The 20,985-nt window shown below is 46.0% G+C and overlaps 1 protein-coding gene across 1 annotated transcript in view; it reads left to right on the forward strand.

Annotated features, from left to right (window-relative positions):
• Window positions 1–20,985, forward strand: part of LOC107512978 (deleted in malignant brain tumors 1 protein) — a 132,925-nt gene that overhangs the window by 77,932 nt on the left and 34,008 nt on the right. Inside the window, 14 exon segments of the mRNA XM_036223323.1 lie at window positions 734–805; window positions 3,509–3,538; window positions 4,718–4,756; window positions 6,007–6,154; window positions 8,233–8,423; window positions 9,125–9,154; window positions 9,816–9,857; window positions 10,746–11,063; window positions 12,998–13,423; window positions 14,025–14,057; window positions 15,893–15,925; window positions 17,434–17,587; window positions 19,013–19,230; window positions 19,905–20,237. Of these exon segments, the coding sequence (XP_036079216.1) occupies window positions 734–805; window positions 3,509–3,538; window positions 4,718–4,756; window positions 6,007–6,154; window positions 8,233–8,423; window positions 9,125–9,154; window positions 9,816–9,857; window positions 10,746–11,063; window positions 12,998–13,423; window positions 14,025–14,057; window positions 15,893–15,925; window positions 17,434–17,587; window positions 19,013–19,230; window positions 19,905–20,237 (2,067 nt within the window).

The raw sequence follows: 20,985 nt of genomic DNA on the forward strand, positions 1-20,985 counted from the left end.
CTTGTAGTACAAACTGAGAAACACTTTTCCCCCAACATTTTATTATGAAAATATTCAAATACATAATGAGGATGAAGAATTTAATAATAAAATCCTACATAGAGTCTATGATAAATTTATCAATCTATCGTCCCTCTATTCACACATCAATCCATCTTATTTTTTTATTAAGCCTTATGTACTATAAAATCTATCTATTTTAAAGTCCACTTTGGTGAATTTTGGTAATTGTGTATAATGGTGTAATCATCACCACAGTCAAGACATAGGAACAGTTCCCTCGTTCTCAAAGGACTCCTCATGCATTTCAGAGTTGATGCCTTCCTCCTTGTCCTCTCCCTCCCACCTCCGAGGACCTGCTATGTGTCTTTCTTTGCTTTGTTCAGGCGAAGGCACAACACACCTGTGGAGAGGGCAGCAAAGAGAGAGATGATGGCCAATCAATGGCCTGTCGTCCAGTAGACCACTCGGGGCTAATTGCCCATGAGCTATACTTTTGCTAATGGCCATGTGGTGCATGCTAGTTTTCCAACAAGCAGTAAAGCAGTAACGCCATGTCCTGTCCTACATGGGGATGTGAGGTCACTGGCCTTAGAATGCAGTATATTATTCCTACTGAATCCTGGGAGGAGGCACATGTTGCCCGCCCCCCACCCCTTGAAACAACTGTGTATCCTCTCCCAACATTCTGACTGCTGTCTAATGACGGTCTTTCCTGTTTGCCCATCAACAGCCTATGTTGACTCACCTACCACATCATCAGTGACATCAGTTGGTCAACACTCACCTTCTCCGGTACCTCCAGGTAAGGCTGTTTCTTTTCACATTACGTCTTCTGAACAACTTTGTTCATTTGACAATGAATGAGTGAATGAATATGTGTCACTAAGAATATATAATATCACTGGGGATATATATAGCAATAAATAAAGCAGACCCCCACGTAGGCTAAGTCCACTGGAAAGGGTCTGTTACAACAGAGTGTGGTGAACACTGTGATGGAGGAGCACAGGGTGTCATGAGTGCTCAGAAGAGGGTCCGTATCTAGATCCGAGGGGTCAAGGAAGGAGGAAATAGTATCTAAGCCAAGAACTGAAGGGTGAGAGAGCAATGAGATTGTGCCAGGCAGGAAGAAACCAGGTAATTAGGCTCCTTACGGGCTGCAGGATGGGAGACATTTACATGCTTTCTGAATTAGAACACAGGGCTGGCCAATAACCACACAAAATTAGTGAAGAGTGGGGCTCTTTAAGATTGCTTTTGCTGTGATCATGGCTGAGTAATATTTCAGGATATTCGACCTTCCATTGGATTTTGGTTTTTTACACATTAGGTCCAGTCTGAGATCAGATAAGGCAGGAGTAAAACATTGGATCTCCTCATTCCCTTAATCTAGCTATACAACTAAAAGATTCAGATAGGACAGAGAGGAGACATCGTCACCGCCCCAGGGTCTGAGAGCATCCTTGGTGAAATGGCTCCTGGCCATGGCTGTGGTCTTGGGGGTATGGCGATCACCAAAGATGCCATTGTTGGCACCGCGAGTTTCAATTGCCTGAATGCATGCTCTGTATCATTCTCTTTTAGGTTTTAATGTATGTGTCCAAGCTCTCTTCTTTGTATTCACTTTTTAAAACTTTTTAAATTGAAGTATAATAGAGTTATAACATTCTATTTGTTTCGGGTGTAAATGATTTGATATTTGTATATATTGTATATATTGTGAAATGATCACTACAATAATCTAATAATCTAATTAACACCCATACACAGTTACACAATTTTTTCTTGTGATGAAAACTTAAAATTTTTTTGTCTTTATTGTATTTACATTGTACAATTCGATGAGTATTTTTCCACTTATAGTTGGCATACAATAATATACCAGTTTCAGTTGTACAGCATAGTGATCAGAGATCCATATACCTTAGAAAGTGATCACCCCACTAAATCTAGTACCCTCTTCCCCCTTACATATTTATTACAATACCATTAGCCGTCTTCCCCATGCTGCCCTCTACATCTCCATGTCTGTCCTGCAACTATCATTTGTACCTTTAGTCCCTTTGTCTTTTTTTTTTTTTTGCCATCTCCCAACCCCCCTCCCATCTAGTAGCCCTCTAAATATAATCTGTATCTGTGAGTTTGTTTCCACTTCTGTTGCTGTTGTTGTCGATTTGTTCTTCAGATTCCACATACGTGTGAAATCATGCAATATTTGTCTTTCTCTATCCGACCCATTTCATTCAGCGCAATACCTTTTAAGATCTACTCTCTCCGTACTTCTCTTTTCTTCATTTACTTAATAGCTTTTTATCTTGAATGCCTACCACGTGCCAAGCACTCAACCGGGTTATGTGATGGGTACTTAGGTGACCCAGCCATAATCTCACTTCTCAGGGTGTTTGCAGTTTAGCAAGGGGGCAAATCTTGCACACAGAAAGCCAGAGAGCCGTAACATAAGGAAAGAGTTGTCTGTGCCATAAAAGAAGTCCCACTGCGCTCCTTCTGCACCCCAGACCATAGGGGCAACTCAAGCGAGCACAAACAAGAAGGAAACTGAGCTACCCTAGAGCCATTCTCTCACACCCTGGCTCTCCTTTCTCCCTCTTTTTTCCTCCCATGAACCATTATTCTGAGCAGCTTCTCTACCCCCTTAGCCCCTCACACACAACTCATCATGGCTACCTCAAATGGAAGCATCAAACCCCGAGTCCATATGACCTTCCAGTTCTCTTCCCAATTCCAAATAGCCAGCAGAGAATTTGACCGAATTCAGCACATGGTTTGGTTCCTGTGGGGTCAGATGTACACTCCAGTCCAGTCAAGCTGACCAGGCAGACTCGGTCATGGGGTAAATGGCATTGACCCCATGCCCCCTGCTGGCTTTGCGTAGGACAAGCCACCTAAGAAGGGGATATAGAAAAAGTATATGAGTTATCTATTGCCATGTAAAACTACCCCAAAACACAGTGGCTAATGACATCAATTATTTATTGTTGCTCCTGGGTCTAGAGGTCAGCTGGGCAGTTCTGCTGATCTGGCGTAGGTTTGGCTGGTTTTGGCTGATCCTGGCTGGGCTCACTCATGCATCTGTGGTTAGCTGGCAAGTAAAATGAAGACCGCCTGGCCTAGGATGGCCTCCCTCACATGTCTTACATACAGTTCCATGGCTAGTATCTAGGTGACAGAAGAAACAAGGTCACATATCTTTCATCACCCAACAGGCTAGCTCAAGCTTATTCACATGATTGTCCCAGAGCGTACATGGAGCAACTCGAAACCTGTCACGGCTCCTTAGACCCCAGCTCCTCATGGGCGCACCATTACTTCTGTCACATTCTATTGGCCAATGCCAATCGGATCTGTCCAGCTCCCTGCCCAGGCAGAGCCGGCTTTGGCTCTTCCTGAGAGAGCCCTTTTCAAACAACAGTGTACAAATAACTATTGGGAATGAACCAATACATTATCCGCTCACAGCAGATGTTTTCATCTCTCACACTTACAGGTGCTGAACACTCAACAGCCACACCTCTAGGTAGGGAAGGAGACATTTATAAGTGTGGTTTATCAAAACCTTGGGGAAGAAGTTCTGCTGGAAATGAGATGTTGCTTGTTCTCCAAGCTGGTGGAATGGCTGAGAGATGTGGAATTGCCTGACCATCCAATGGAGAGATGGATAGTACCTTAGGGATCATCTAGTCCAGACTCCCCTCCCACCTCTCCTCCTACTCCACTGTGCATCATACACACAGGAAGCAGATTCTAAATTTCTCAAGCTTCTGTGTAGCACTTTTGGTTTATAAATCCTGAGGGTTCCAAGGGGATAGCAATGAGATATGGGAAGGCGGTGGTTAAGATACGAGAGTCAATTAAGGATACTTCCTGCCCATGGGCCAGACCTGGCCAAAGTCAAGGCGACCCGATTCCATTCCCACCCTTTCCTTGCCTGCGCCTTTGTCCTGGTGCAGCCGCAGCCCTGCAGAGCTTCCCTTGCTGTCGGTTTTTCCGCCTGCTCTCAGTGTCACCGCCTGGAGTTTTCCATGCCAGTACCCTCTCTGCTTCATCAAAAACCCAGGCCCCTTGCTTCCCTGCTTTTAGCCAGCTCTTGGCCAAGGAGCGAGTCATGAGCAAGGCTGAGTGGACAAGTTCTAGTAGAGCTTCAGACATACCCACTCCTGGGTTGCCATCTCTAGCAGGTGGGAATAGATTGGTCCAAGAGAGAATCTCCAGTGGAGATTCTGAGCCAAGTGTCACTGGTAGGAGATATGTTGGGGGCACAAAGGAGGGTCCATAGCATCCTTAGGTCCTGACACCCTCTCCGAGCAGCTCCAGATCAAAGGTATCCGTGAACTGATGTTTCTTCCTATTCTTACATCAAAGCCTTGGAACCCCTGACCCTTGAGTCACTAGAATTGGCTACAGAAGCCAGAATTGCATGTCTTTCATTTTCTTAAACTCTAATTTAAAAATATTTCATTTATGTGTATGACAAGAGAATAATGCACAAACATCTGGGAAGAATCTAGATCGGTGCTACTTCTCTCCTGGACATTAACATCCCTACGTGCTCTGGCCTCACCCTCAGGGACTGACTCGATAGTTCTGGGGGCCCAACCAGCATATCTGTTACAAGCCCCTCAGGGTCCTGTGTGCAGACAGGGGTGTGGACCTCAGTGCCAGCCGACTATTCACGTGTCCTTTGTGTGCTTGACAGGTCGCCCATTGGCTGCCGTGGCAGAGACAATCCCTGCAGGTGAGATTTTGATGTCCTTGGCTGTCCTGACCATCATCTTGTAGCTTGAGTCCTGAAGTGATTCTTCAAGGAAATTGAGCAAAATATTCCTGCTCTGTCCGGGTCACCCCTCTGAGCCTGTGTTCTGAGTGAAGAGTCCAGTACGAGGGCCAGTGATTGTATGGCTCTAATTCCATTTCTGTTTAGTCAAAGAAGGACGTCCAAATGATCGAGTGATGCCAGGCTTCCTGGGCTCCCGGCATGGACTCCACGGATGTGAGGGACAGGCATGCGGCCATTAACATGGCAACATGCCAGGGCCCTACCAGAGGCCCTCCGCCACCAGGCACATTTTATTCTTCTATGCCCTTTCCCTCTCTCGGATAATCTCTCTCCTTCTCCATTTTTTCTTCTTCATTTTCTAATTTTTTCCTCTGCTATTGCCTGTATCTTCTGCTTCCAGAAGCTCCATTGAGCTTTCTTAGCACCATTCGGAGGTAAAGGACTAAAATAATACTGATGCCTGGAAAGCCTAGTTGGTCCTTGTAGGGAAGAGCAATAGCAAGAGACAAGAGAGTGTAGGTCCAATTCTTACACGGCCAGATAACCTGATGGAGAAAGCCCTTGCCGCAGCGTCACCTTTAATTTTGGACTGGATGTTGGACAGATGGATAGACAGACAATCAGATGGAGAAGCAAACGGATAGGTGGACAGACAGGCAGACACACAACGATACCAGTGTTGGAGGCAGTGAATGACTCAGGGCAACTTCTTTTGACTTAGCAGAGGATTTTTAATATTGTAATTTTAATAAATGACAATGAAGGGAAGCTGGAACATTGTCGTCTTAACATATATAGACGCTCCATGCAGGCTCAGCCTTAATTGGGAAGATGAAGCTGTTTACTCATTCCTACTGGTAACTTGACAAAAATCAAAGCTACAAAACCCACCACTAGGAATTAACCAGAGAGAAAGATTCTGGCTAATGCTGGATAACTGCTCTGCCCAGCAAGCTGATGGCAAGTGTAGAATCCTCAAAAGAAGCGAGAGACGCTTCAAAAATTCAGACACTTTCATGACCTAATGTCCTGTGTTTCTAAGAGTTTTTAGACTAGTTTATACCTCTGATACATCCTAAGACATACCCTCAAAGGAACGACCAATGAACCTTTTCGGGGGGAAAAATGAAAATCAATGTGTGAATTACAAAATTAGTGAACCGAATAATGGAAAAAGTGAAAATTCTAAGCGATCTTTCTGCTTTTAGACAAATCTCACTGTGGCGGCATCATGACTAACACATCTGGAGCGATTCGGAAACCCCCAGAGAATGCGAGGCATGATAACCTCACCTGTGTGTGGGAAATCAAGGCGAATGCATCGGACCACGTGCTGCTGGCATTTCCGTATCTTGAGTAAGTCGTACGTATGTCACGTAGGTACATGGTAGTTTAAAATTCTGAGCATTTATTTCTGTGGTCAGTTCTCATAACTAAGAGTCCTTCATGTCTTTAAGTTTTTACTCTGAAACAATTATAGACGTACAAGAAGTTACAACAATAATACACAGAGACCCAGGTACGCTTCACCTGGCTTTCCCTATTGATGGCATCTTAATATAGTTGTAGCACAATATCAAAAGTACAAACCTGACATGAGTACAATACTGTTGGCTAGGCTACAGACGTTATTCATTTTTCACCATGTGCATGTGTGTGTGTGTGTGTGTGTGTGTGTGTGCGCGCGCGCGCACGCGCAGTTCTGTGCAATTTTATCCCACGTATAGATTCATGTAACCATCACTACACTCCAGAAACAGAACTATTCCACTACTCCAGAGGAACTACCCCTTTGCTCTTACAAACCACTGCCCTCCCTGTCCCCGGCAGCCACTAGTCTGTTCTCCATCTCTACAATTTTGCCGTTTTGAGAGTGTTATATCTATGGGATCATAGAGTATGAATCCTTTTAAGATAGACTTTTTTTTCGCTCAGCATAATGCCATTGAGGTTCATCCAGGCTGTTGTGTATTAACAATTTGTTCCCTTTTTTTTTTTTTTTTTTTTTTTGCTGAGTAGTATTTCATCGTATGAGTACCAGAGTTTGTTTAATCATGTCCGCAGTGAAGGACATTTGAGTGGTTTCCAGTATTTTCTATTATAAGTAAATCTTTAATGAACATTCATATACAGGTTTCTGTGTGAACCTAAGTTTTCATTTCTCTGGGTTAAATAATCAAGAGTGAAATTGCCAGGTTGTATGGTAAATTCCCGTTTAGCTTTTTAAGATTTTGCCAAACTATTTTCCAAAGTGACTACTGGTTTACATTCCCAGGGGCAATGTTTGAGAGAACATGTTTCCCCATCTCCTAGCTAGCATTGGAAAGTAGTGTTTATAATAGCTTTTTGTAATTTTTAGCATACAAATCTTATACATGTTTTGTTAAATTAATATGTAGGTGTTTCTTTTTTGTTGGTGTGATTGTACATGATACTGTGTTCTTAATTTTTGGTTTCCAGTTGGTCCCATTGTTATTCTGGGACCTTGAAATATGATTGCTTTTTGTGTGCTTCCATGAATGTCTTATTAAAATCAAATTCACTTTAGATGATTTGCATAGATGTGTGTGTGTGTGTGTGTGTGTGTGTGTGTGTGTGTTTAGAGAAAGAGAGAGATTGAGATTGAGACAGAGAGTGTGTGTATTTCAGCCTGCTGGTTAAAGGTGTAGGTTCCAGAAAACCCTAGACCTAGTAAATCAGGAAATTCTAGGTTTCGATGTCATAAATTGTGAAAGTTGGCGTCCTTCATGGATGTCTTACAGAAATTAATCCTCAGGAACAGCTTAAATTATTTATTACTCTTGAACTTTGCTTACTCAAAACATGACTTGAAATGGATGGTTCATAGGGACGAGGTCTGGAAATGGTTTTCTGCTTCTAGCACGAGTGGGCAGAACTTCACAATGGAGAACAACAGCCAACAAAATCAGATGGCATGCTTGCTTCGGCAGCGCACATGCTAATGAAATTGTGACTTCCACAAAGCAAGCCGGGTAGATTTGACATCGCACTTCCCTCTAGGCAGCTTGGCTGTCAAAAGCTTGTAAACGGGCTGTTTGGAACCTGGAGCCGAGTTCTACCGGTAGCCCGAGCAGCCTCTGCCGTCTTCCACCTAGAAGATCAATCGCCTTGGTTTGCCTAGCGCTGCCCTTGGCCCTAGGCTGTGAGGTACCCTGTGGTCTCAGGCCTCAGCAGGGGTGCACCTAATGCCTCAGCCTCCCCTTTCCTCTTCCTGTTAAAATCCCATTCCCTCAAGACAATCGCTCTTAGGGAGAAAAGGTAAAATAAAAGGAATCCATACCTCGTTTGAATGACCGACAAGCTTTTAATCCATCCACAGCCTCTTTACAGTAATAAAATAAAGGGTCCGCCTCACAGCATACCTCTAAGATCTGCTGGTGAGGAAAGGCACCCAGCAGTGTCTCCTTCCCCAGCCTCAACTGCACCAATGAATATTTTGAAATTCTGGATGGCCCTCCATCCTCGACACGGTCCCTGGGGAAGACCTGCTCCGGTTTCTACGTCATCTACGAGTCCTCCTCCAGCTCGATGACCGTCAAGTACTTCCAAAGCTTCAGCAACGCAGGGAAAAACTTCATCGCTTATTATTATTCCACAGCCAAAGGTAAGGATGGTGCTTACGTGCAAGAGCCTGGCACTGAACTCACCTGCCTGGGAACCACTTCTAGTCCCATCGCTACTCTGGGACCTTGGGTGAGAGACTTGACCTTTCTGGGCCTCAATCCCTTCTCCGTATAATAAGGACAGTAAGAGCACCTCACCTCCTGAGTTCGTGGTGTGGGTTACCACCTAGGACTAGACGGGTGTGGTACCAGCCTAAGAGGCTCATGCACGAAATAGAGGAAGTCGATACAAACACAGGAGGACAAACAGAATATCATAAATTACGGCAACAGCTTCCCTTCGCAGAAGGCCTGTTTGATGCCAGGCAGCATTTTAAGCACTTCGCGTGTGCTGTCTCCTTTAATTCTCACACAAACCCATGGTTTTCCCCCTTTACAGGCGAGGAAACTGAGGCTTAAAAGTTTTGATCATTGTCCCAAGGTCACCCAGGGATGGGTCCTGCACTACTTGTCACTAAGAGAAAAGAGGCTGAGCTCATGGAAAGTTCTAGCATCCACCTTGGCCAAGATGCTGTTCAGAACAGTCTTCTGTACTTTTCAGCAAGCACCAGGGTCGTTCACTGAGCACGCGTGGGGACGTGCCACAAAACGGTGGAGATGCTCTATGTCACAAAGCGGGTCAGGGAAAGTCACTGTAGTTGACATGGAACAGTTGTTGACGACGGTTTCTTTGTATTTACAGAGCCAACGGCACAGACCCCACGTTTAGTCAGTGAGTCACACTTCCTGTTGTTACTTAACCTTCGTTCCTTGTTTGTGCTTCTTCCCCTGTCCCCACTCCGGGTGCTTTTACTGTCATAGTTTGATCTCTCTCGTGCACGCTTTCTAAATGCCTGTATAAATCGCCTGTGGCTGAGATATTCTGTCCCCACACTCTTGCACAAGTATGATGCCCATTCGCAGTGGAACCAAGTTACACATATCAACACCTGGATCCCTGTATATCATGAATTGTCAATTTTATTCTCTAATACTTTGTTTTTTCAAAACCAATGAAACATACCTAATCGGAAACTCCAACTTCAGGGAAAGCTGAAGACGACAAAAAGAGACAGAAGCATGCAAAAGAAATGGCTGTTTTCTCCAAAAGGACGCTGATTGTGGATGCGTTTTAGCACAGAAGGGCACAATCGAATTGTCTTGTTTTCAGTGACGAGGCAGAAAAAGAGAATATTATTTCTGTTGGATCCCATACACCTGAGAAATATGAAGACTCCCATGTAAAGAGAGTTTGATTTCAGCGGTCACTTCTCATAAAGATGATAGGGAGAACGAATTCGTCAGAATCTTGGCATCTAATGGAGAAATATCTCAGAATTTTCATTTGTTCAAGTTTTCCCTTTTTACCTAATGTCGTTTTCTTGTATCCATAGCAATCCCGACAGCAGCGCCCAGGATGGTAACGGCGAGACCAGGTAAGCCCTGGGCTGCATCCATCCACTACCGGTGTCCTTATCCCTTTGGCATCTGCATTTGTACCTGCCTCATGGGCAGAAACTGGACCAAATGCAACGGTCCAGTAAATGGGCCCGATGACTCCATCCAAACTTTTTGAGACCATTTAAAACTATTGAGAACTCTTGGCTCTAGCATCCCAGGGTGAGCAAAATCGATTTTTTTTTTTTCAAAGCCTTTCAGAACCATCAAACCCTATGCAGCTTGTAGGTGCTTTCTGATGGAGTTCTATCTTTACTTTATATGGCCAGTTCCTATCATAGCTAACCTCACATCTGCACCACTAATAGGTTTTTAAAAAGGTGAGCAGAGTGTCAGAGCCATTCCAGAGACAGCGAGAAAGAACAGCAGAGGGAAAAAGAAAAACAGTAAACTTTGGAATCAGGAGACCTGAGTTCAGATCTGCTGCTTCCCAGATGTGGGATTCGGGGTGAATTGCTTTACTTCTCCAACTGTCAGTTTCTATCCAGATAAACTCAGCATATCAATACACTTCTGCTCAACTTCTCGAGTTATTATAAAGGTGAAGGAACACACACACACGCACGCGCGCGCGCACGCACATACACACACACACACACACACAAAAGCACTTCACAATTCACTGTGCAAATTACCTTTAATGTTTTTCTGCATTTAGCCAAAACAGATTGGCACATCCCTCTGGCCCAGTAGCTGCTCAATTAATGGGAGTTTTAAGTTAAATGTTGTTTTGACAATCCTAATGATTTAATGAGATTAACTAGTTCTCCATCCGTATTAGTAGTGCGGGGGTGGGGAGCTCAACCAGCTCATGGGAAATATGCAATGTCCCCAGAGGGCAGTGGTCACCAGGTCTCTGTCTGCAGGGGACTGGCCAGAGGTGAGGCTGGTGGGCGGCTCCGGCCCGTGCTCAGGGCGCGTGGAGGTCCTCCACCAGGGCACCTGGGGCACCGTGTGTGACGACCTGTGGGACCTGAACGAAGCCGAGGTCGTGTGCCGACAGCTGGGGTGCGGCCGGGCCGTGTCCGCCCTGGGGAAGGCCCACTTCGGCCCGGGCTCTGGAGAAATCCTCCTGGACAACCTGCAGTGTGCCGGGGTGGAGCGCTACCTGGGCCAGTGCGCCCACTCGGGTTGGGCGGAGCACAACTGCGGCCACCACGAGGATGCCGGTGTCACCTGCTCAGGTAGCCTCTCCTTTTTCAGATGGTCACTGCCAGTCCCCAAATGCTTCAGGATTACCCTGCTAGAATTCAGAGTCAGCCAGGGGCAAGACAGGGTCCTCGAACATGTAGCATTTGATTTTTGCTTGATCCCTTCTAACTTGGTTAAATATATAAGATTTAAACGGTTCCCTTTAAGGATAAAACCTAATTTTCTAATTTAGTAGTAAGAATTACCAAAGGTATCTGTGCTTTACTGAATATGGATGTGGGCAAAGAACATGTTGAATTATGGGAATTTTTAAGGAGCTTTGAAAGATCTTTCATTCAAAGGGCAGCTGGTGTGGTAAGTTTAAGGAAGGATTCAGAGCTGGAAAGACCCGAGTCTGGATCTCAGCACTGGTGCTAATGCTCAGACCGCACTGGGCAATGCTTAAAGTCCCAGAGGCTCCATTTCTTCGTTTGTAAAACTGGGAGACTAATCGCTTCCTTGCAGGAGGGCTGACGGATTCGAGCTATCTTCTCTAAAGTACTTGCATAGTCCCTGACTGGAGGCTGCACACTTGGCAATTTTTACTACCATTTTCCTCAATCACAACACTAAGGAATTCAGTGGACTAAAATGGCAATTTTTAATTGCTTTGTGACGATTTTTTAAAATACTTTGGACTTCTGTGCAAACAATTAGCTAGACTAACTTAGTCACTTCTGGAATGTCTAATAATAACCCTTTCTGATAATGCATGTTGGTAAACTAACAGTCATAACACATGCTGTTATTTGAAAGACTCAGTCGCCATCATGTGAAGTGGCACAGGTCGCCTAGAGCTGCCCATGTGAGAAGCAGCTCAGTCGTAGGTCAGCATCTGCTACCTGTGGCTTTTAATTCGAGGCACATATTTATAACTGTTGCCTTGTTTGTTGTGCATTCATTTGTCCACCTGTTTGTTTTGTGGTGTCTTGTGCGTGGCACGTCTAAACTCGTTACAGTAACCTTCCAGGCCCCATGTTATTCCCAAGGTTCAACCTTCTAGAGAATGATTGAATCTGAGGTGCCCCCAAAACTTCCTGGGGTGAAACTCAGATGCTACAAAGTCAATAGTCTAAGTCTTGTCACCCCACCTGTGCCCTTCACATCTGGCCTTTTTCTCATGATGCCATAGCAAACCAGCATCCACACAGATTTCTTTTAGGGCCATGGATTAATCTGGTTCTCCTCGTACTGTGTTATTTAAAGGGACTTTTCCTGTATCAGATCAATAAATACTTATAAAGATGTAATGAAAATCTTTGTCCTCAGTTATGTAAAGTCAGAATTTCTGAAAAATACTGACCTATTTATTCTCCATGTAAACAGATGCTGCAGAGTCACTTATTGATAGTTCAGGTAGGTCACACTTTTTTTTTTCATGGGACTTCAATAGCAACTGTTTTTTATTATTTTGGAGGCTGTTTCTTCTTCCAGCTCTAAGTCTACCCTCTGTAAGCCACAGAGATTTTCACGCCCTTGAGATGTCATCTAAAAGTCTCGTTTGGATTATCACTCCATTTTTTTACATGTGATCGTGGCTGCATGATTGTTAGAGGTACATGCAGGAGTGAAATGGCATTTCAGGGTCTTTGCACGTGCTTTTCCTCTGGCTCAAAGGCCTTTCCCCAACTCCGTGCCCAACCAGCTCCTTCTCACTGTGCAGCCCCCGACACCCCACATTAGTCTCTTTAGAGCGTCTTGTTCTTGATCTTTTCTGCATTTATCATGATGGGGAATGGTGCATTGTGCTAGTGTATACAGTTGGCTCATAAGTAGACTGTCGGCTCCCTGAGGGCAGGAACCATAGCTCTGTGGTTTATTGCCGTATTATCAGTAACTAAAAGAAAAGGTAATCATTCGATACTGTTGAAATAAAATTAGACTGGCTGAAGAGACACAGTTTGATGGGCAAACTCCAAGGCTAAAGACCAGAGCATGTACCTCCCCAAACCTGTAGTCTGTTGGCCTCCGAGGCCTGGTGCTGGTGGACACCAGGCAGGTCTTTTGGGGACTCACACTCCATTTCTGTCTGCAGGGGACTGGCCAGAGCTGAGGCTGGTGGGCGGCTCCGGCCGGTGCTCAGGGCGCGTGGAGGTCCTCCACCAGGGCACCTGGGGCACCGTGTGTGACGACCTGTGGGACCTGAACGAAGCCGAGGTCGTGTGCCGACAGCTGGGGTGCGGCCGGGCCGTGTCCGCCCTGGGGAAGGCCCACTTCGGCCCGGGCTCTGGAGAAATCCTCCTGGACAACCTGCAGTGTGCCGGGGCGGAGCACTACCTGGGCCAGTGTGCCCACTCGGGTTGGGCAGAGCACAACTGTGGCCACCACGAGGATGCCGGTGTCACCTGCTCAGGTAGTCTCTCCCCTCCCAGGCAATATTTTCAGATGTTATGGATGAAGGCATTTTGAAACTATGCATCCCAGATGGAATTTGCAAACATCCATCTATCCATCTATCCACATGTTCATTTTTTCATCAAACAATCCTCGAGCTTCTACTCTGTGCCGGGCCCTGGGCTCAGACACACGTCCTGCCGTGGGCAGCTCCAGGTTGTGCACGGGAAGTCATGAATGTCCATGTGCACCAGCCCCACCTGGGGCATTGTACTGTAGAGCCCAGCACCTGACCCCAGAGGTTACGGCTACCTCAGTTCAGAAAGAGCCTCTGGAATCTGCATTTTAACCAGTATCCAGGTTATTCTGCATTAGAGGGGCCGCAGGTAATCCAGTCCTGGTTGCCATGAGGCAGCATCAACCCAGCTGCTGTGCACCCCAAGGACCCAGCACAGGAAAGCTGGCATTGCCCAGGGGGCGGTTTTGGTGCCTTGGTCCCATGACCAGAAAGACCATGGTCCTCTCCCCTTCATCCCCCAACCACGCCCCTGTCACCCCACCTCCTCCGCGCTTTGAATTCACTAAAGAGAATGACCTCTCCCCTCTCCTTATTCATCCAGATGCCGAAGACCTGCCTCCTCCCACACCTCCAGGTATGTCCACATTTTTTTCCTAATCTAAGCAACCTTATAACAACAACAACAACAACAACAACAACAACAACAACATCAAATACCTATAAATGCTGAAACCCAGACACTCTTCTGGGTATTTCATATACATAACTCATTCGATCCCCACAATAACCTTTGACATAAGTACTTTGATTATTTCCATTCTCCAGGTAGGTAAATTGAGACCTAGCAAGTCAGTAATGTACCCAGGACTAGCCAGTGGGTTTGAACCCAAGATGTTGTTGCCTTTGACCACCAATCTTATTTACTGCACCTGTTCATTGGCCCTTGGCTGCACAAAGACCAGGGAAACTAGTGTGAAGATGGGGGAACATTTTGCTCAGATTATTGGTAATCCTCAAGACAATCCTACAAAAAAGGTATTTTATATTATATTTTACAGAAGAGAAATTAGAGATGCAGAAAGGTTAAGTAACTTCCCTGAGATTGCAAGTTTATGGTGGAGCCATGTTTTGACACTGATCCATCTGACCCCTAAGTACACACTCTCGAGGATCTTAGGACTTTTGCCTGTTTTCGAAGATTTTATAACTTAATGATTGAATAATATTCATCCGCAATATAAACCAAAGAATAGAAAAATCAGACCAATGCGTGCGATGTAAAGTCTGAAGTGATGCCGAAGGTGAATGAAGAGGCATTTCGCAGCACACACTTCTGAGCCTCTGCATGACAGCGGGCGCGATGCTAGTGTTTCAGCGTAAGTTGGTTTGTTTAATCCTCACATCTGAGGATTAGGGAGATCAAGAAGCTGGCCCAAGATAACTCAATGAGAAAGCAGCAAGCTGGAATTTTTAAAGCGCCATCTCTTGCTCTTTTAATGCACCTGGCTGTCCCCACAGAGCCTCAAAGAGCAGACGCAGGTCACAAACTATTGGCTAAAGCATCTCTCTTGGGCACTTGCCTGGAGAAAACCTTGATGTGTTCTTGGTGTCCCTAGGGGCCAGGCAGCCTCATGGATTGGGATCATGAATGAGAAGGGTAAAGGTCATGGTTAGGGTCAACGGCAGTGGGCATTCAAATGGACATTCATCTGTAGTCTTCTCACTTTCTGTACCTCAGCTAAGCTGAAAATTATGTGGCGGACAGGAGAATGAAGAAGACCACGTGACCGAGAGGAACCCTCCTGGTTATCTACTGCTCTATTGAAACACAGTGGTTTAAACCAACAGCCATGTAGTTATATGTCACAGTTTTGTGGGTCAGGAATTTGGGGAGGGCTCAGCTGGGAGATGCTTCTGCTCCACACTGCACTGAGCAGTCACTTGGGGGTGTTCACCTGGTGGCTGGTCTGGAGACTCTAGCACAGCTTCACTCACATGCCTGGTGCCTTGGTGGGGAAAGCTGGCCCGGTGAGCTCGGTCAGGGCCATCTTCCTCTCCATGGGTCTCAGAGCCTCTTCGCATGGTCTCTCCAGCAGGGCACTCAGACCTCTTCCAAGGCGGCTCAGGAAGCTGGGAGAAGCCAGCGTTCCCAGAGACAGGAAGTGGAAGCTGCCAGTCTTTTAAGGCACAATGTCATGTCCATCACATTCGATTAATCAGAGCAGTCACAGAGCCTTTAAGGGAGGGGACCTAGACCCCACCCCATGACAGGAGACATGACCACGAATTTGTGATTTTCTTTTAATCTGCCACAGGATCGTAGAGAAGGTTCACTCAGCACCTTCGGACTTTTCTGTTTGCATTAAGTACACTGACATTTCAAAGGAAACCTGTTGCATTTTGCAAACCTGTAGCTGAGACTAAGTATTTTTCCTCTGGATATCATCATATCTCTTTTTTTCCTTCCAGGTCTTTCCACGGCATCTCAGAATCACGTAACAGGTAATCACTTGTCTTAAGTTGAAATGGGAACTCGATGCCAAACTAGTAGGTGCTGGGCAATGTGCCCAGGACATGGAACAAAGAAAGCGTCACGGTGTGAGCAAGGGGCTGCCCATGCCGGTCCTGTTACAGCCCCTTCAGTGAGGAGCCCGAGCGGTCAGGACCTCAGCTGGAGAAAACCCTCGGTCTTCACCACAGGGACATACCAAGGGACATGGACTTAGGCCTTCTAATGCCTATGAATACTGACCTTTTTAACCAAAAGAGCGGGCTGGGAAGGGGGTGTATGGATCTGCCCAGGTCCGAGTAGGCAGGAAGGGGACAGGAGACTTGAGGAGAACATGGCTCAGTTCATCTGGTCATGCTCAGCCTGCCCTCTCTGGATATAGTCCTGTAGTGGGCACCCACAACGGGCACCAGCCCACCATCCCCTGCCATGTACACAGGTGTTAGGGAGCCCACGTCCCAGGGGGCTCAGTGTCAGTCAGACCTGGCCCTAATTATTACAACCTACAAATGCAATTAACAATAGAACTTTCGATGACAGGGTGTTTCACTGCTTCCTGTCATCTATCGTGGGAAGGACCAGGAATCTATGGGATTCTGGGAGGGTTACAGTGGGGAAAGGAAAAAGAAAATTAAACAACTTAATAATTTAGGGACAAGGTTAATAAAGCAAGTTGGATTTTCAAATTTTCTCAAATAATGATGATTCTAAGTTTTCTGCTTTTTTGTGTGGCATGTTACTTTAAATGCACACATGCATATGTATCTTTATATTAATATTAGTAAGACAACTAATATGGAAGAATTAGGTCTCACCGTTGCCTTGTTTAACCCTTATAAATACCAAAAACAAAACAAAACAAAAAAACAACCTGAATTCCTAAGGCTAAAAGAACTTAAAAACCAAGTTCCAGTCTTGGTAGATTTTGAGTTAAAGGAAACAGTCCACCCGGAAAAAGTGATGAAAATGTACTTAAGAGGAAGTTCCAGTCGTGATCTCCCAAAATGGTCCACAACGTCCCCTTTCCCTGTGCCGCCAATTCATCAGACCACAAAGCGGTTCTAGAGCCTTCCGTTCCCCAGACCTCCCCAAACTCTCCTCTTCCCCAGCCTTGTTACACCTCTGTCTCTGAGTCTCTCCTCCGCAACCTCTCGTGAGATCTACCCTGCCTCTCTCCCAGCAAGCACAAGTCCTCCCACTTTAGAAAGAGGGAAGAAATAGTAAACAGACAGGACGAATATAGTATTTTCTTTATCAGACGGTAGGGGGCGTGGGAAAGTCAGGGGACTCTCACCCACTAACACTTTTTGACTCACCAGAATTAGCTTTGAAGGGATTCTCCCTCCTAGGAGATCTATCCAGACAGCCTTGTGCGTGCCCACCTAGCAGACTGCGGTCCAACCGACTGCTGCAGGCGCCTGGGCAGGGGCTTGTCATTGCTGGGATCACGCCAGTGACACCACATGGACACGTCCTGACGTCCTTTTTCCTGTTGTTTCAGGAGGGCGCACCTCTTGTGGAGGGGTCATTTCTAGCCTCTCCGGCTCATTTTCCAGTCCGCGGTACCCAGACAACTACCCCACAGATGTCCAGTGTGTTTGGGAGATCCATGTGGATAAAAGATTCCGCATAAAACTCATGATTCTGAGTCTGAAGTAAGAAAACAACTTTCTCAGAGAAGACTATCTGAATAAGAATGTTGGTTTGTGAAATCATAATAAAGATATTTCTTTTGATGGGAAACCCTTAGGGGTCAAACCAGAAAGACACAAAATTCTTTCTAAGTTGAAGCTCGGGTTAATTTTGGAGTGCTCTCCAAAGAGTAACTCCTAGCTTGAAAAAAATCAGTAAGTGATTTATTAACATATTTGTCTTAACCTTATTTTGATAGTTTTTTAAATTTTATTTTATTTTTTCAAAAAATACCACAAAAAATTCTCCTTACCAGCTTTGCCCTTGTTGTACATTATTTATCCTCTTAGACTTTCTTTTTCCTTTTTCTAAATTTTAAACAAACAGTAAGAGGCTTTCCACATGCACACATGAGCCCGCTACTCCGGCCATGGGCCCTGCATTTTCTAAATGCTGCCACAAGGTAGAAGGAGACCATGGAGTCATTGCTTTATCTCTGACACGAAGAGAATAAATTTTCCAAAGTCACCGCCATTTTTCTCTCCATGCCATAAGAGCTGACATATTTTTAGTGTTGGCCATGTGACCGCACTCTGGATTATGTACTTTGTAATCTCTGCCATATTCCGGCATCACTACAGCCCTAATTGTCCCCATTAGAAATGAGGACACTGAGGCTGAGAGAGGTTCACTGACTTGCCCAAGGGTAACCTTCCATGTCTGTCTGACATGGAAAGCCCAGGGCTTCACCACAAAGCTTCTCTCCTTATTTATAATGCACGTCATGCCACAAACACAACGACACTGTGAAATGCAGGGAGCGAGATATGCCCTATGCCAAAGAATATTCTAGAAACATGTTAACTTTGTTGACTAAAACCCTAAGGATACAGATAGCCTACAAGGAAACGAAAACCTTGAACCCACACCTCCAAAGTCTATCACGCTAGCAGTTGTCAAAATCACCGCCCGTACACATACCTTGTGAATTATCACCAAGGTGCAAATACTCTTTAAATACGTTGACATTTTTTATTTTAAAATCCTGTGTTTTTTTCTCCCTAAGAATTTGGGTGTGGAAAATGTTGTGAAATATAGAGGCAGGAACATCTGGCTGTGATGTCGATTACATGCTGATAATTTGACTGCTAAGAATTGATCCTCAGTGTCCCCGAGCATTCCCCGATGTTCCACGTAGGTTGCGATTGACTAAAATTATGATTTTAAAAATTTCTGTTACTAAGTCGTACCCATAGGTCTCACGTGCTCCTCGAAGAAAATAAGACTTCTGATAAGACATCTGAAAAAAAGTTCATTGATATTTTATACATTAATGTGCAATTTAAAATATAATTCAAATGTGTAACCTTATGATTGCCATACTTTATTAAGCCGTAAGATCTAGGAAGTTCTAACCTGCTGCTCGCCCTCCACTCTGATTCCCGCAGACTGGAAGATATCCTCGGATGCCCCTATGACTCAGTCGAAATCTTCGACGGCCCCAGAATTCCCTCCCTCTCCCTGGGGAGGTTCTGTGCCCCGACAGCTGTGATGTTCTTCTCCTCCTCAGACATCATGACAGTGGTGTTCCGAAGTGACTCTGTGACCACCAACACCGGCTTTCATGCTCTGTTCGATGTGATTCCACAAGGCAAAGGAGAGTCAGGTAGGAGGCGTCAAGTTGGGGGGTTTTTTTGGTGTTTAAATGAGAGACCCATTTTCTAATTCGAGGGACTCCCCTATTAGCAGATGCCTGGGATGAATTTTGAAAGACCACCCTGAGCATCCGAGGCTCTGTAATTGGGAGCTAGTATGTTTGCTGGGTGCAACTTGCACTTGATTCTGAAATGACAGCCCACAAGGCCATAGCTGAAAGAGTCCCCAGGCTTCTCATTTGGGTGAGTCTAGGATCTGAGGTTGGGCAGCTGGTGCAAGGAAGTGGATTCTTCAGGAAATTTTGGTTTCTAGATTTCAGCACTCTGGACAGTTCCCACGTGTTCGGTAGTGACAGGCACAGGCACAAGACCCTTCAGAGAATACAGCTTTTCCCTGTGGAAATGAACAGCCTTATTTCAATTGCCCACGTGGCACTCTTAGTGGGAAAATCTAGCAGCTACGAGACTGATGGAGAAGCTTGCCAAAGGTTCCACAGCAAGGGAGCAACAGAGCTGGGTTCCAACCCCTCCCCCACCTCACTCTTAAGCCCTGGAGCCCAACCTGTTACTGGAGCAAGACAGCCTTAAGGCTTTGCCCTTGCATTTATTTGCTAAAGGTGAATGCTAAAAATTCTTCCTACTTAAAATGTCCCAAACTCAAAATATAAAATCCCATTCTGTTTAGAAGATGGACCAGAGCTGCGGCTGGTAGGCGGTTCCGGACGGTGCTCGGGACGCCTGGAGGTCTTTCACCGGGGGGCCTGGGGCACCGTGTGTGACGACCTGTGGGACCTGAATGACGCCAAGGTCGTGTGCCGACAGCTGGGGTGCGGGCGGGCCCTCGCCGCCCCTGGGAATGCCCGTTTTGGCCCGGGCTCTGGAGACATCCTCCTGGACAACCTGCAGTGCTCGGGGAGCGAGGACCACCTCGGCCTGTGCCTTAGCTCCAGCTGGTCAGACCACAACTGTGGCCACCACGAGGACGCCAGCGTCATCTGTTCAGGTAGCCTCTCCTCCCATGGCTGCATCTCTCAGCCAGCGGCTTCCTAGTGATGGGTGGAGGGTGTGCACAGAGCAGGTCTCGGGAAGCTAAGGCCAGTGGCCTGACGGATGAATGTCCCTCAGCCAGGTTGACAGAGAACGCTGAGAGCCTGACTCCATTCTGCAAACACAACACGCCAGGGCCACACTATTGGAGGGTCCCATTCTCTTCAACCATGCCCAGGTCTAGCGCTGCTGTGTGACATGAAGCCTGCCTGCCTGAGACCTGCCCACACTAGAAAACGACTTCTTTGTCTTCATAGAATTTAATTTCGATTCCCTAAATTTACCTTTTTTCATACATGCAGATGCTGGGGACTGGTCTCCAGATGTGACTCCTACACCCCCAGGTAGGTTGGACACTGTGAATTTCCAATATCCCTGCAAATTGAATAAGACGTCTAACCTCTGTCCTAACCTAGACAGTGGTGGACAGCCCCCTGGACACTGGAATCTCCCAGGGAGCTTTTAGAATTCCCGATGCCTTGGCTGTACCCCAGACCAGTCACGTGAGACCCGCTAGGGTCACATCAGTCATCAGTTCTATTTAAAACCTCCCGCGTGATTCCAGTGTGCAGCCAATGTTGAGAACCGGTGGCTTTGACAGCGAGCTCAAAGCTATATCTCCCAAATGAATTGGCATCCGAGCCTCTCCTCTCGAGTCAGAGCAAGGAGGGGCAGGAGGTGGGTGGAGAAGGACGTTTCCATCACGGTGGCTGAGAGGA

The sequence above is a fragment of the Rousettus aegyptiacus genome, unplaced genomic scaffold (genome assembly GCF_014176215.1).
Source record: "Rousettus aegyptiacus isolate mRouAeg1 unplaced genomic scaffold, mRouAeg1.p scaffold_m13_p_6, whole genome shotgun sequence".
NCBI classification, from domain to species: domain Eukaryota; kingdom Metazoa; phylum Chordata; class Mammalia; order Chiroptera; family Pteropodidae; genus Rousettus; species Rousettus aegyptiacus.